Source organism: Megalobrama amblycephala, linkage group LG8, assembly GCF_018812025.1.
Source record: "Megalobrama amblycephala isolate DHTTF-2021 linkage group LG8, ASM1881202v1, whole genome shotgun sequence".
In the NCBI taxonomy this organism is placed as follows: domain Eukaryota; kingdom Metazoa; phylum Chordata; class Actinopteri; order Cypriniformes; family Xenocyprididae; genus Megalobrama; species Megalobrama amblycephala.
Window position 1 is genome coordinate 1,079,663 of NC_063051.1, and position 14,253 is coordinate 1,093,915.

Sequence of the window (14,253 nt, forward strand, 5' to 3'; positions counted from 1 at the left end):
GACATCACATTCAAGTTTCAAAATAGGAGGGCGTTCATGTGCAATTTTTACCTTGGAAACTCGTATATATGATAATTCCGAGAGCACGTGAGTGCAGCATCATTGTGTGTGTGTGTGTGTGTGTTACACCAATGTGCGTGAGAAAGCTTGAACCATTTCTTGGAATGTCTGTCAAGCTTAAAAAATGTCCTTTATAAATTACTCGCGTCAGGATTTTGTGGAACATGTTTAAGGAAGCTGTAGGCTTATTTAAATATTTTCTTATTTAAAAAAAAAAAAAAAAAAAAAAAGGTTTATTTAAATAAAGTCTTACAGGCCTAATTAAATCCCACCTATAATATAACGAAGGTTCCCACCGTCATAGAAAACATGGAAATATCAGGTAATTTCGAAATTTAACTTCAAATAAAAGTCATAAAGTCACGGATTTGAATGGGAAAGTCTTACAATAGTTATAATTGGCTCTAAAATATCTTAATTAGTACAATCTTTCCCTTAAATCCTTGTGTGAGAATTCTTTTAATGGTCTTGTCCTCATTTTTTTAATTACTGTGTGATGACTAATCATCCTCATCGTTTGGAATGCTGCGGCCCAGTTCAGGTGTTCAGGAGTCCGCGCATGCGCTCTGCCTGCCCTGCGCATCCAGGTGTACTGAACGGCGCGAGCGCGTGTGATGTGAACATTCGCTGCTTCACAGCGGGGCTGAACGGCTAGTAAAGCAGATGTCGCTGCTGGAGAGGCTGGACTGGCGGGTAAGCTTTCAATTCAATTCTTTATTGTTATAGGTTGTTTATGCAAGAAGAGAAAATATGGGCCGTTTTTAATAATCGACAGATTTAGCATTTGTTTTATTCTTTTTGTTTATTTGTGTGTATAATAAATGGTGCCAGAACCTTCTGCTTGCGTTTGCAGAACGTATAGCCTAAAGATATTAACAACTATTATTAGGCTATTCACACTACTACTACTACTAATAATAATAATAGCAAAATTGCATAAGCTTTTATCTTCGGGTGTGAAACTTAGTTAATACCTGAATCTGTCTAATTATCTAAACATTTATCACTCTTATTGGATTTTATCATTTCGTTGCGCACGCCTTCATCCAGAGATGAAGAAAAAACACAATGCAATGCAATGCAATTTATCATAATTTACAGTAGCGGGTAATTAAACACCCAACAGTTTAACCAATTAGAAATGAGCTTCTGTGTGAAAGTGTGAAAATGAAGGATTTACTAATTAAATATTAGAGATAGATTTTACTCATTGATTATAATTTGATTTGTGATCATGTTAACGAATGTTAAATGACAAAAATTTCCTTCTTTAATTTCATAACATCTGCTCAACTTTCATCTAAATTATTTTAAAAGGCCAGAAATATCATGTCTGAACAGACGAGGATGATTGCAGTGTTTTTGTGACGGCTACACTTTTGTTTTATTGTCATACACGCAAACACATTTTTAATTATTAGTCTAAGTGTTATGTAAAAATAAGATATTTCTTGGATGTTTTTCTTAATTAAAACACTTAAAATAAAATGCGTTTGAAGTTAATAAGGGGTTGCATGAAATCATTGTGAATTAAATTTAATGAAATAAATAATTTATATGTTAATGTTACACACAACTACAGGAGCAGATAATTGTATAAGTTTGAGGGAAACATCGCGCTATAGAGGTTAAAGTGTTACAGCCATCCCGGGTTTCCTGCTTATTTTATATATTAGCACTATATGTGTTAATAAACAAATGATTACGTATATTATATTTATTTTTTTATTGTATTTAATAGCGCTTTTTATAGTCATTGCTCCATGCAGCGCGTGGGCCTGTGTTATCAATTCATTTCAAAAGTGCAACATTTTGTATTATAATTATTTTTGTAACTAGACCAATTAATTCGTTCAATTAATACGATTTTTTATATATATAATTTTTGAGACTGTAAAATGTTACATTTTTACTCTACTTATATGTTAATTTCGTTAACTTTTTTTTTTTCAGAGGATGAGTTTTGAGCTGAAATAAAACTTGGGCCTACTTACAATTATTACAATGATTTCTCAGTCAATTATGAAATGATTCGCAGTGATTCCGTTCTGCACCAGCGGCACAAATGTAGAATTGAACACTCCAGGCTCTGTCACTCTCTAGACTCTCAGGCCTCTGTGTAAAAATAATGATTGTCTTTTGACATTTGGCATTCCTGCATCTTATTATTGGTTTGAGTGGAAGTTTTACTTGCGATTTCTCCAGGTAATAAGTAGATGTTTCTCCCTCGGGGGTTACAGTAGTTTGTGATGTGAGAAAGTGTCTGACAGTAACATCATTCAGATTACAGACGCTCACGCGCTGCAGCAGAAGCAGGGATCAAACCCGCGCGCGCGCGCTTCATTTCTCACAGTCCAGCGCGAGCTGATGACGAAAAATAGCCACAGGCGCTCTGACCTACAATTACATTTAATTAACCTTATATATATATTATCTAATTTAATGCAGTTTAATTTAAGATTATCTAATTTAATGCATTCGTTTTTATAAGTACATAATCTGTACAAACTGAGTGGGAAAAATTACATTTATTTATTTTGTCCAACTTTTTATTTAATGACAGCAGAACTCCAACTAGCATGCATCTATCTATCTATCTATCTATCTATGCATAATATTTAATATAATATAATATAATATAATATAATATAATATAATATAATATGTTATATTATTAGTGATAGTGTAATTATTATAATGGGGTAAATAGCATTTCATTTCAATAATAATAATTATAATGTGTGCGTAATTTAACATGCTTTGTTTGTAGAGTTTGTTTTAGTTGAACAGCAAAACATCTCAACTTTTCTACCAGGATAAATTTGCCCTCTGCACAGACGGACAGTTCTGCGATTGGTCCGTCGTTCTGACAGTGACCAATCAGCAGCAGGGTTTTCGCTCTGACGTCGCCGGTACAGTAGGTCACCGCCCACCTCTGGCTCCTCCAAATATAGTAGTGCGAGTCCAAAGAGAGTGAGTGAGTCGAGACTGAGCCCTCTGTCCGTCAGAGGGAGTCGAGTGCTTCTGCTCAACGTGTCTGTTTGGACCGGAACCCTCGAATTCGTTGCGCACAATTAGTGTTTGTCTCGAGCTGCATGAGTTTCTCTTCATTCATCCTCCTCCTTCAACTCTGAGTTGATGCTTCACTTCTGCGCAGCGCGCGCCGGACTCTCTGGATTATATTCTAGAACACAAGCGATCATCTCCACATCTCCACACATCTGAGATTCACCAAGACAAAATGTTGTGGAAATTAGCAGATAACGTGAAGTATGAAGATGACTGCGAGGTAAGAGGAAGAAGCGAACCGAAGCGCGCTTTTCGAGTGCAGGGCAGCTTTTATTGGAGAATTTTATTTTCTGTTTATAAATTAAAATATGCATATTAGCCTTTTTTTTATTTATTTATTTATTTTTTTTATTTACATTTTCAAATAACATGCAAATTAAGTTCTGGTGGAAAGTTAACTAGATACACTGGTAATGGCTGGTTAGTTATGCAAGTTGCATTCTTGTGGTAAAGAAAACATAAACTATTGTTTTGTTGTTGTTGTTTTTTTTTAATGCTTTTTACAAACAAAAATATATTTTAAATCTGACCTCGCGCAGATATACGAACGCATTGTTCGTTTAATATTTGACTGAATGTGTTAATTTAGTAAATTATAAATGCATTGTAAATTAATAAACAATTATATAATAATATTTATTTTTGCAAGTTAGGCAAATAATAATTATAGCTAATAATAATACAATAAGGCTTTAGGCCTAAAAAATAATAGCAATGACAACAACAATAATAAATGTGTTCATGCAATTTAATTCGAAACGCATGCAATCGTTTCACGTGCACTTTCATTCAAATTAGACTGAATCCTTATAATGTGATTCCGAATAAAAAGTGAATTGTTTACTCTCCACTAGCGCGCGCATGCTTGTTTTCGAATATCGCTTTTCGATGTGAATATGAGTGAAAACACTCAAGTGTAATTCATGTGGTCTCCATTAAGCTGTCTAGAAATGGCCCGTCGCTCATTGTCATTCATGTGTCTCTGGTGACAGTAACTATCCAAGCAACTTTGCCAGACAATAGGAGGCATGAAAGCACTCGAGAGTTTCAAAAGAGGAGCATGTCTGTTGATGTTTAATTCATATGAATTAGAAAGAACAAATGACACTGTAAACATGTTTGGTTAGGTAACCCGCGTAAATGTTGCATACGATAACATCTAAATTGGATCGAGTCAAAAATTATGAATGCATTGGGTTAAATGAACAAAATTACATTTTAAAAGGTGCACGTTTTAAATGTTTCAAGAAAGCATTTATTCTGAGGTTACATATAACTTTGAGTGAGACATAAATAAAGAACATTAAATTTGCATGAAAATCTTTATGCATGCATGATAATAAAGTTCAAGAGAACCAAATAAAGCATTTTTTTTTTTTCTATTTAGACTTAAAAAATACATTTAAATTTTTTTACTACCTTAGATATTAATGGCTTTCCTTGTGAAGTACTCTAAGCATTGCTTTTCTCCAAAGATATTCATGCATTAGTGTTAGACACACATTAAAATGCTGTATTTGGGCTTGTTTTAATGTGGCGCACTCTCTATTTTAGCAGGAAAGACATGATGTTAGCAGCAATGGGAACTCTCGGTTACCTCACATTCCAGCGGTGAGCCAGCACCTCTACAGCCCGCCACCGTCCCTCTCGCACACAGCCAGCTCGGACTTCCAACCCCCGTACTTCCCTCCCCCTTACCAGCCTCTACCGTACGGCCAATCCAGCGACCCGTACTCTCACCTGGGCGACCCGTTTAATATCAACTCGATACACCAAACTGCAGCCTCTAATCAGCAACAGTCATGGCCTGGACGGCAAGGTCAAGAGGCCCTCGGGACCCACGGCCGCGTCGGACTCGGCAGCCCCATTCTGGGCCTCGAAGGGGGCTCGTCCGGGATGCGCCGGGATGGCTTCAGGAGACCGGATCTGCTGCCTCCGCACATTCATGGAATTGAATCCATGGGTGATAACATCGGATTGCACGATATAGGCCACGGATTGGATGACGTTCAGGTGAGTTAATGTGATTTATTTAATACTTGTTTATTTGGGATTAAGAGATAGACAGTGATGCATTTCCTGGTCATGTCTTGCAGCATGAAGGTGATCACAGTAGTGTAATTCCTGATCATACAGTCATCAAAAAAGGTTGGTTGCATTTTTATTTTCTAACATGAATTCATCTTTGCGTACACTCTAAAAAAAATGCTGGGTTAAAAACAACCCGAGTTCGGTTGAAAATGGACAAACCAGCAATTGGGTTGTTTTAATCCAGCGGTTGGGTTAAATGTTTGCCCAACCTGCCGGGTAGTTTTGTTGAACTCAACTATTGTTTAAAAATTACTGTACTGTATCCCAAAGTATGTTGGAAATGAACAATATGTTTAATGAATAATAATTAAACAATAAACATTTATTAAATTGCTTATTAATAAATGTCCACCTTTTGATTATTATTGTTGCCTCTAGTAATTATGTGTCTGATTTTTAATTTCCAACCTATTTTGGGTTCATTTTAAGTCAGCCATATAGTCATTTTTAAACAATAGTTGAGTTAAATAAAACTACCCAGCAGGTTGGGCAAACATTTAACCCAACGGCTGGGTTTGTCCATTTTCAACCCAACTTGGGTTGTTTTTAACCCAGCATTTTTAGAGTATATAGTTGTAGATTTTAGGTTCAAATTGATATGAATGTGTAAGGGAAAGTGTATAATCTTTTTAATCACCTTTAGCATTAAATATTCCTGTGGTGTGATAAATGAAAGTTAAAAAAATAAATAAATATGAGCTCATTAAAGCTGCGTACATAATAATTATAAAGAATTTGCATTACAAAATGCCTAATATGTCCCAATTATCACTAATTACGACTTTCAACCCTCTATAATATTGTGAAATATGATTTGAATACAATAAGATCTTGATTCTTTCACACTGAGTCATTTTGAATTTGCATTAAAGGCACTTATTATTCAGATCACTTTTTCAAATGTGGCACCTTTGCTAGTCATGGTGACGTTTAAGTGGTAAAACAAAGTCAGACTCCAGGTGTAGGTGTAGGTGTAGTCGAGGTGGTACTGGTTCATACATATATCACTAATCCTTTTGGTCATGTGTTCCATTTAACTAATCTGGCATTGATCCGTGGGGCATTCTGCCACTCGTTCAGCATGAATGGAAAGCCAAAGAAAGGATTCCTCTCAAAATGGCAGACTAGCCAAAGTTGTAGATGTTGGGCAATCCTTAAAATGGTGTGTTTGCTCAGAGAGAGGAGGCCTAGGCCTGCTTTTTAGTCTTTTGAAACGGCACTGAACACTGTCAGAACGCAATTCTGCTCCACTACACACACACACACGCACACACACAGAGAGAAGACAAGAATCAACTGTAGTTGGGGTGTGGCTGCTTTTAAACATGCATGGGTATTTTGTTCAGTCATATGCTGTGACATGAAATCTTCTTAAATAAGCGAAACTGAAAAACAGTTTTGAACGTCTGTTGGTTTTGTGGTATCACTAGTTGATGAGCTGAATGGTTTGCGTCCCTTCAGGATGTCACGTCCCAGTTTAGTACTAAAATTTAATAAAACAAAAATGCCTACATTTGCAACAGAGTACAATGTTTGTTTAGTAACATGTCTTCTAGTTTGTTCATGGCTTTTGAGGTTGTCCGTCTAATTTGACTAGCTTCTCCAAATGCATGTGCATCACAATACCGTAGAGTTTAATTGGACCCGTGACCTTTGCCATCCTTCCTTTTAAAACTTATTTATTTTGCTACGATAACTATGCATGATCATATAGTTAGTTGAATTTTATAATAAGCATATATCTTGCAACCTATCAATTGAGAAACCCTGATTAATTCCTAAAGCATGTGAAGTTTTGCTGCTCTTACTTTTGAGATTCCTGCAAAGCTGTCAAATAGAAAAAAATGAGAAGAATGTTAAAACACCCATCATATAGATCACAATCGCAAGATCAGTTGAATGCAAAATTGATCCTCAGCCAAAATGCTGTATTTTTGAGATTGTTGGCTGGTTTCATGAGCATTTCTTGCAGTATAATTAGGTGTGTTGGTTTGCAGCGTCTGCTGTGTGTTGAGGTCAGGAGCTGATTGACAGATTCTGCTGTGCATTTTAGTCAGTCAGTAATTTAGATTTTCTTTCGAGTCACCAGAGTGCCTCGCTGAATTAATGTCTATGTCAATATTTTAGTCGGCCTGATTATAGCATGGGTGACTCATGTTCTGGTTCATAGCAAACTTTGTCACATCATAAGCAAATACATACATAGATAATATTTGTTCTTTTTCTCACTCTAAAGAAACTCTAAATACAGATCAAATATCTTGGTGAAGCTAAACCTTGTGTTTTATCCAAAAAACTTTGATCAGTCTGCAGTCAAAATCAGATATTTAACTACATTTTCCCAGGATCAAATAAACTGGCCTGTTATCCACAATTATTTTATAGCATGTTTTTATATATCCTAAGGAATTTTGGAAACACTTTTATATGTTAACATTAGTTAGCTACATTAGTTAACATGAACTGACAGTGAAAAACAACTTCTTCTTCTTATTGTTATTGTTATGAATGAACCTGAGCTAACATGAACTAACAATGAACAGTTGTATTTTAATTATCTAACAATAACAAATACTGGAACAAATGTATTGCTCATTGTTAGCTAGCAATAACTAATAGGACCTTATTTCAAAGTGTTAAACACAGAAACTTTTACCATATAACCTAATCAGCTCCTGTTTATGAAGCTGTTTGGTTGACCGCACCGATATGTTTCTCTTCTCCAGGTCCAGTGTCCCTGCCAAAGGGAAATGCGTTTGGAATTCCCTTTCAGAAGGAGCCCCTGCTGGGAATGGTGTCGAATCCCACCGAGGTCTTCTGCTCAGTACCTGGTCGTCTCTCTCTTCTCAGCTCCACTTCCAAGTACAAAGTAACTGTGGCCGAAGTTCAGAGACGCTTGTCCCCACCGGAGTGTCTAAACGCATCCCTGCTCGGAGGGGTATTACGCAGGTGAGCACATTCATATACATTCATATTTGAAAATGTGTTGATATGACTATATAAATACTATTTATATATTCTTCTGTAAGACTGGAGCAAATAAAAAAAAAGGTTGGTGGGTGAATCTTATGAAACCCGTCAAGAACTTGTCCAGGTCATATTTCAGCCAAAAATCAAAAGCAAATGAAGTACATTTATAAAGTATATTACATACATTTTCACCACAAATTTTCATTATCATAATGCAAAATAATGATGACGATGTGAAATAAAACCATAAAATATTTATATATTATGGTAGTATTAGATGTACTTTTTTTTTATCTCTGCTGATTTCAGTACAATCATTTACTGTAATTCAGTGAAAGATGACTAAAGTAAAAAGAATCTAATAAGAATTAAAAAAAAATTGTTACAAACAACAAGGTAACACTTGAACAAATATTCATTATTAACTACAACTTTTGCCCCAATAAACTCTTTATTTACTGCTTATTAATAGTTAGTAAGGTAGTTGTTTAGATACTGGGTGGGATTTAGGGACATAGAATATGGTCATGCAGAATAAGGCATTAATATGTGCTTTATAAGTACTAATAAACAGCCAATATGCAAGCTAATAAGCAACTCGTTAAAAGTGAGAATTGTTCCTCATACTAAAGTGTTACCAGCAACAAATATGCATTTTCATTTTCTGTCTGCAAAATGTAATTTCTTATGTTTGTTTCTTGATTTTGGGGAGAAATGTGACCTTTTTAATGAGATTCCCCCATGTGCATTTGGAAATCATGGTGAATAAAAAGTTAGATTAGGTGAGTATGTTTATCCAACCATGCAGGTTCATGTTTGGTACCATTGCGTATCGATGAGATGCTGCTGAACAGACACAAACTAATATCATTGCGTCTTTATTCCTGGGAATATTTTTCTGTTCCCATGTGTCTGACGCAAACACACTGATATCCGTTAAGTAGGTCATATAGCACAAGCGTTAGGAGGGGGAGGTGTCGGACGGAAAAAGGGGGCACTTACTCATGCCTCCTGCTAACAATCCTTTACCCCACAAGTGACGGGTGATGCCAGGCCACAGCTCTAGTCATGCATATCACAGAGGCCGAAACACAGCGAGTGGGTTTTTTGTCTGCGCTTGTATGTGTTTTTGTTGCACTGCGTTTTAAACACTTGAGCTGTGACATCATTTTATTTCATGAGCCTGTTTATTCCTGTGAATCTGCGTCCAAAACCCTCTTTCCATATTGGCCTCTTAGTTGTATAACACAAACAAAACAAATAAAATCCATGTGTTTCACCTGCAATAATGAAGCTTTCGCTAAGTCCTGCCCTCTTGGTTAGTGCGCTGCTCGCTCAGACATGCTTTACAGAACACGTCGTTAAAATAAAAGTGGAAATTGCTAAATGCTTGCATGTTTGGAAAAGTGAAAAAATGCCGTGCTTATCAAGTCAAGTCAAATTTATTTATATAGCGCTTTTCAAAATTGCAGAGCCGATTTACAGGAATTCATGTTATATATTAAGATCTTCATGCCTTATAGAGTTGCAATAATGTGGTTTACAGTATATAGTCCAGACCTTAAATTCATTGAAAGTCTTTGGGATGTGCTGGAATAGACTTTTCAGAGTGCTCACCTTTTGCATTGTCAATACCATATCCAAAAATTGATGCACGTCTTGATGGAAATAAATATTGTGATGTTATTTCCATCAAGAGGTTGGGATTTTTTTTTTTTTGGTCGGGCAGTGTATAATAAAGAGCTCAGCGATAATATAACAATAATAATAATAATGTAATCATTTGGGTTTCTTAGCAAACATGTACAAAAGCTTGTCTGATAATATGACAGATGGTTACAGTTTTTAACATATACTCTAAAAACGCTGGGTTAAAAACAACCCAAGTTGGGTTGGAAATGGACAAACCCAGCGATCGGGTTGTTTTAACCCAGTAGTTGGGTTAAATGTTTGCCCAATCTGCTGGGTAGTTTTATTTAACTCAACTATTGTTTAAAAATTACTGTATTGTTTGCTTAAAATGAACCCAAAGTATGTTGGAGCATTTAATATTGTTTATTAATAAATGTTCTCCTTTTGATTATTATTGTTGCCTCTAGTAATTATGTGTCTGATTTTTAATTTCCAACCTATTTTGGGTTCATTTTAGGCCAGCCATAGAGTAATTTTTAAACTACCCAGCACGTTGGGCAAACATTTAACCCAACCACTGGGTTAAAACGACTCAATCTCTGGGTTTGTCCATTTTCAACCCAACTTGAGTCGTTTTTAACCCAGCATTTTTATAGTGTAGGATTGGCAGGATTAGCAAAAGGTCACTAATGAAATTCACAAATTTCAATGTGCTAATTTTTCCTAATTTTATTACAAAGGGCAAAGTCAAAGAACGGCGGCCGATCCCTGAGGGAGAAACTGGATAAAATTGGGCTGAACTTGCCAGCGGGTCGCAGAAAGGCTGCTAACGTCACCTTATTAACCGCCCTGGTGGAAGGTAAGCACCTGACTGTATGTCAGTCAGTTTTCCTCTACTGTTACTGTAAAACCAGCCACGTGGCAGAGTTTTGGCACGAATGCTAAGAACATGAGCATATTTCAGTTTAAACAAATCTTTGGAGGATGCCATGAAGTTCTAATGGAAAAGTGAATGTAAAAACGCTATATGATTTTTGCTCTGATTTGCAGTCTGGAGGAGTCAGAAAAGTCAGAGCCAGATTTTGGGCAGTTCAAATTGACAGATTTCGCAGAAAATCATAAAGTGTATAAAGGGCACAGACTATGATATATTAGCTTCAGACTTTTATTCAATCTAGTCGGAGGATTTTTGATATTTTGAGCCAATTTTAGAACACACATTGTTTTCATTTGTCACGCGTCTCCTAGAAACAAGGCTCATATTTCTGAGTGAGTTTATTGTGTTCGGAACAACGTGAAAGTCTGGTGATCATCAGTCATTTAGTGTATGATGCCCAGTTGTTCTCTGTAACTATTTACAATGTTGGCAAATGTATGATGTTTGAAAAATCTGCTCAGATCCGTAAAGTTGTGTAGTGTATTTCTGACTCAAGTTGCGATAAATCCATTTAAATTGGTTTAAATGACCCACAACAACACGCTAAGTCAAGTCAAGTTACCTTTATTTATATAGCGCTTTTTACATTGTAGAAATGCTCTGAATTGATGTCTTGAAGTTCAATTGTAGCTAACCTGTTACCAATTCATAATTCCACTGAAACTTCCATAGAGCTAATGGTAACACTTTAGTTTAGGGTCCAGTTCTAACTAAGTTGCTTGCTAGCATGCATATTACTAGGATATTGGCTGTTTATTAGTACGTGTAAAGCACATATTAATGCCTTATTCTGCATGACCATATTCTACACCCCTTAATCCTTCCCAATACCTAAACGTAACAACATTACTAACTATTAATAAGCAGTAATTGGGAGTTTATTGAGGCAAAAGTCATAGTTAATAATAGTTAGTTAATGGTGAGAATTGGACCCTAATCTAAAGTGTGAACAAGCTAGTAAAGCCAGAAGACTTCACGATCACATGTTAGTAGCACTCGTGTATTGGCAGCGTAGTCTCAAGTGTGCATGTAAGCGATCTGTAATTTCTTGACATTTCATCTCCATTTTTACCTTTCGCATGAGTATAGCTAACCGTTGAGTCACGGAGACATTAGCGCAAAGATCACGAGTTAACTAGCACCAGGAGCCATGCAGAATACTCTTTTAATGTCACCATTCTCACCACTAATGGGAGCATGGGTCTGAAGCAGGAACATGACTAGAAGGCGTAGTTATTTACAGACCTTCAAAGCTGAATTAGGGCTTGTTATCACATGTTCGCTAGCCAAGAGGAGAGACTGACCTTAAAGACGACGACTGTGAATAATGTGCTAGTCTATCAATAAGAGCCTGTTGGGTCTAGGGGACCATTAGACGCCTTCAGCAACAAAGGCTCATTAAAGACATACAGTGTGACCACCGCTATCCACAAGAGAGAGTCTATTCATCTGAATAGCTCAGAGAGCAAACGATTCTTTCTGTGATGCCATTTTGAGTCAGATCCAAGCCGACGGATCCGACTGTGAGTCATCTTTGTGGTTCAGTTGCACGCTACGTGAGTCACCTGATTCTCATCTGATCCTGTCTGCAGGCGAGGCCGTTCACCTGGCGAGAGATTTTGGGTATGTCTGTGAGACAGAGTTTCCCGCGAAGGCCATCGCCGAATACCTTGGCCGACCGCACGTGGAACGCAATGAGGTCAACTCTCGCAAAACCATGCTCTTGGCAGCCAAGTGAGTAACCATCCGTTTGTTCCTCCCATAAATCCCAACTCTTGAAGCATTAAGATTAGGGTGGCCGAGCCCATTTTGATGGAGCCATTAAGGACGAGCTCCGCCTAATCGAGTGCCTTTATCGAGTCTGCCTTATTGTTTAATGCTTTAACTGGTCATCTAATCTTTCAGGCAAATCTGTAAGGAGTTCACCGACTTGCTGACTCAGGACCGATCTCCTCTGGGAAACTCTAGGCCAGCTCCCATTCTCGAGCCAGGGATTCAAAGCTGCCTGACTCACTTCAGCCTCATCACCCATGGCTTCGGCTCTCCGGCCATCTGTGCGGCCATGACCTCGCTGCAAAACTACCTCAACGAGGCGCTCAAGCAGGTGGACAAAATGTACATGAGTTCGACCGGAGACTCCTCGCAGGCCTCCTCCGACGGAAACGGCAAGGTAGACAAGATGGACAAGCACAGAAAGTGAGACTTGTTGAGTTGCGGTTGAACTGGATTGGACCGTTTGAACGCAATAACCCGTTTTTTTGTAGCGGAATCACATTTTTACCAGATCTGACTCATCGTTGTCTGTGTAGTTGTCGATTCTATTTCCGTTTTTCGACATCAAGGTTAAGCTTAAGCCCTCTTGGTCCAAGTCTTGGTCTTCCAGCACTTTCTCCTCTACAAAGACACAAACACATTTCAATGCTTAGCTGTGTATCGGCCGATCCCCACGATTCAGGCGGTCATCAGGAAGTTGTCTCTCAGAGGGGAACTGCAAAGAGGAAGTTGTTGAGTTTCCCAAAGACACCATTTCAAGAGTTAATGTGGATTTTAACAATGTTTTCTTTCGCTACCAATCTGGGAGGAGGAAGTTTTGCTTCTCTGTGTCCTCCTCCTTGGTGCTGACCTCCTTACCAATGATGTGATTATGTTTGAGACATTATAACTAGTTCTATGCTTGACTTCATTGGACGCAGTGTTATTGTTCTTCTGTTTGTGGGAGTGTTGTTGGCATGAGCGACTGTTTTGTGTGCATGGATATACATAAACGACCCTATATATTTTTAATTATCACACGAGAAACGCTCGAGACGTATTTGGCTTGAATCTCCACTTTTTGAACAACCGAGAACAATTAAAAAGCCCTTGTTGGAGTTTTGATTAAGTTAAAATGATCAAATATCATACGGTTGTGTGTGTGTGTGTGTGCGTGCATGTTCAGTTTTGTATGAGCGTACATCCTTATTGTTCATCTTTTTGATGCCTTTACGTCAGACTAGAAGTTAAATGTTCCATTTGTCTTTCCCCAAATGTAAATATTTTCTAATTTATGTTGTAATTTAATGGGATTTGTAAATATTGGTACAATTATGGTGTTTGGTTCCACTTTTTAAAAAGATGTGTTAAGCTTTTATAATGGGTTTTTTTTTTTTTTTTTTTAATCATATAGTGGTTAGGCTCTGGGATGGATATTCTTTATAGATATGTGTAATATTGGTTTAAAGCTGTAGGAATAAAAACTCAACACTCTTGAATTGCGTTGACCAAGGCTCCCCATTAATGACGTCGAATGAGCTGTACACTTCACTACACGCGTGTGCCCTTCCAGTGAGGCGTGCTGAACATAGACAATTCATGTGTATAAAGATTCCTTTTTAAAATAAATGTCAGCAATGCTCACAGAATCAGTAGTGGTCGTCATTACATCAAATATCAGTCGGTGTAAATAAAGCAGGTCAACCGAATGACTGGACGTTCACGCTATTTGAAGCACCTGT

General features: G+C 37.3%; 1 protein-coding gene across 3 annotated transcripts; it reads left to right on the top strand.

Annotated features, from left to right (window-relative positions):
* The first annotated feature begins 604 nt into the window (after positions 1-604).
* tfap2c (transcription factor AP-2 gamma (activating enhancer binding protein 2 gamma)) lies at positions 605-14,010 on the top strand. 3 transcript variants are annotated; one of them, XM_048198617.1, is made up of 7 exons: positions 605-753; positions 4,684-5,142; positions 5,226-5,277; positions 7,947-8,169; positions 10,563-10,681; positions 12,352-12,493; positions 12,665-14,010. In XM_048198617.1, the coding sequence occupies exons 1-7, from the start codon at positions 724-726 to the stop codon at positions 12,957-12,959; spliced, it is 1,320 nt and encodes a 439-aa protein (XP_048054574.1). In that variant the 5' UTR covers positions 605-723; the 3' UTR covers positions 12,960-14,010. The 3 variants fall into 3 exon arrangements, with proteins under 3 accessions (XP_048054574.1, XP_048054575.1, XP_048054573.1); XM_048198618.1 differs by having other exon boundaries at positions 662-753; positions 4,687-5,142; XM_048198616.1 differs by lacking the exon at positions 605-753 and adding an exon at positions 3,022-3,349.
* Positions 14,011-14,253: the final 243 nt, after the last annotated feature.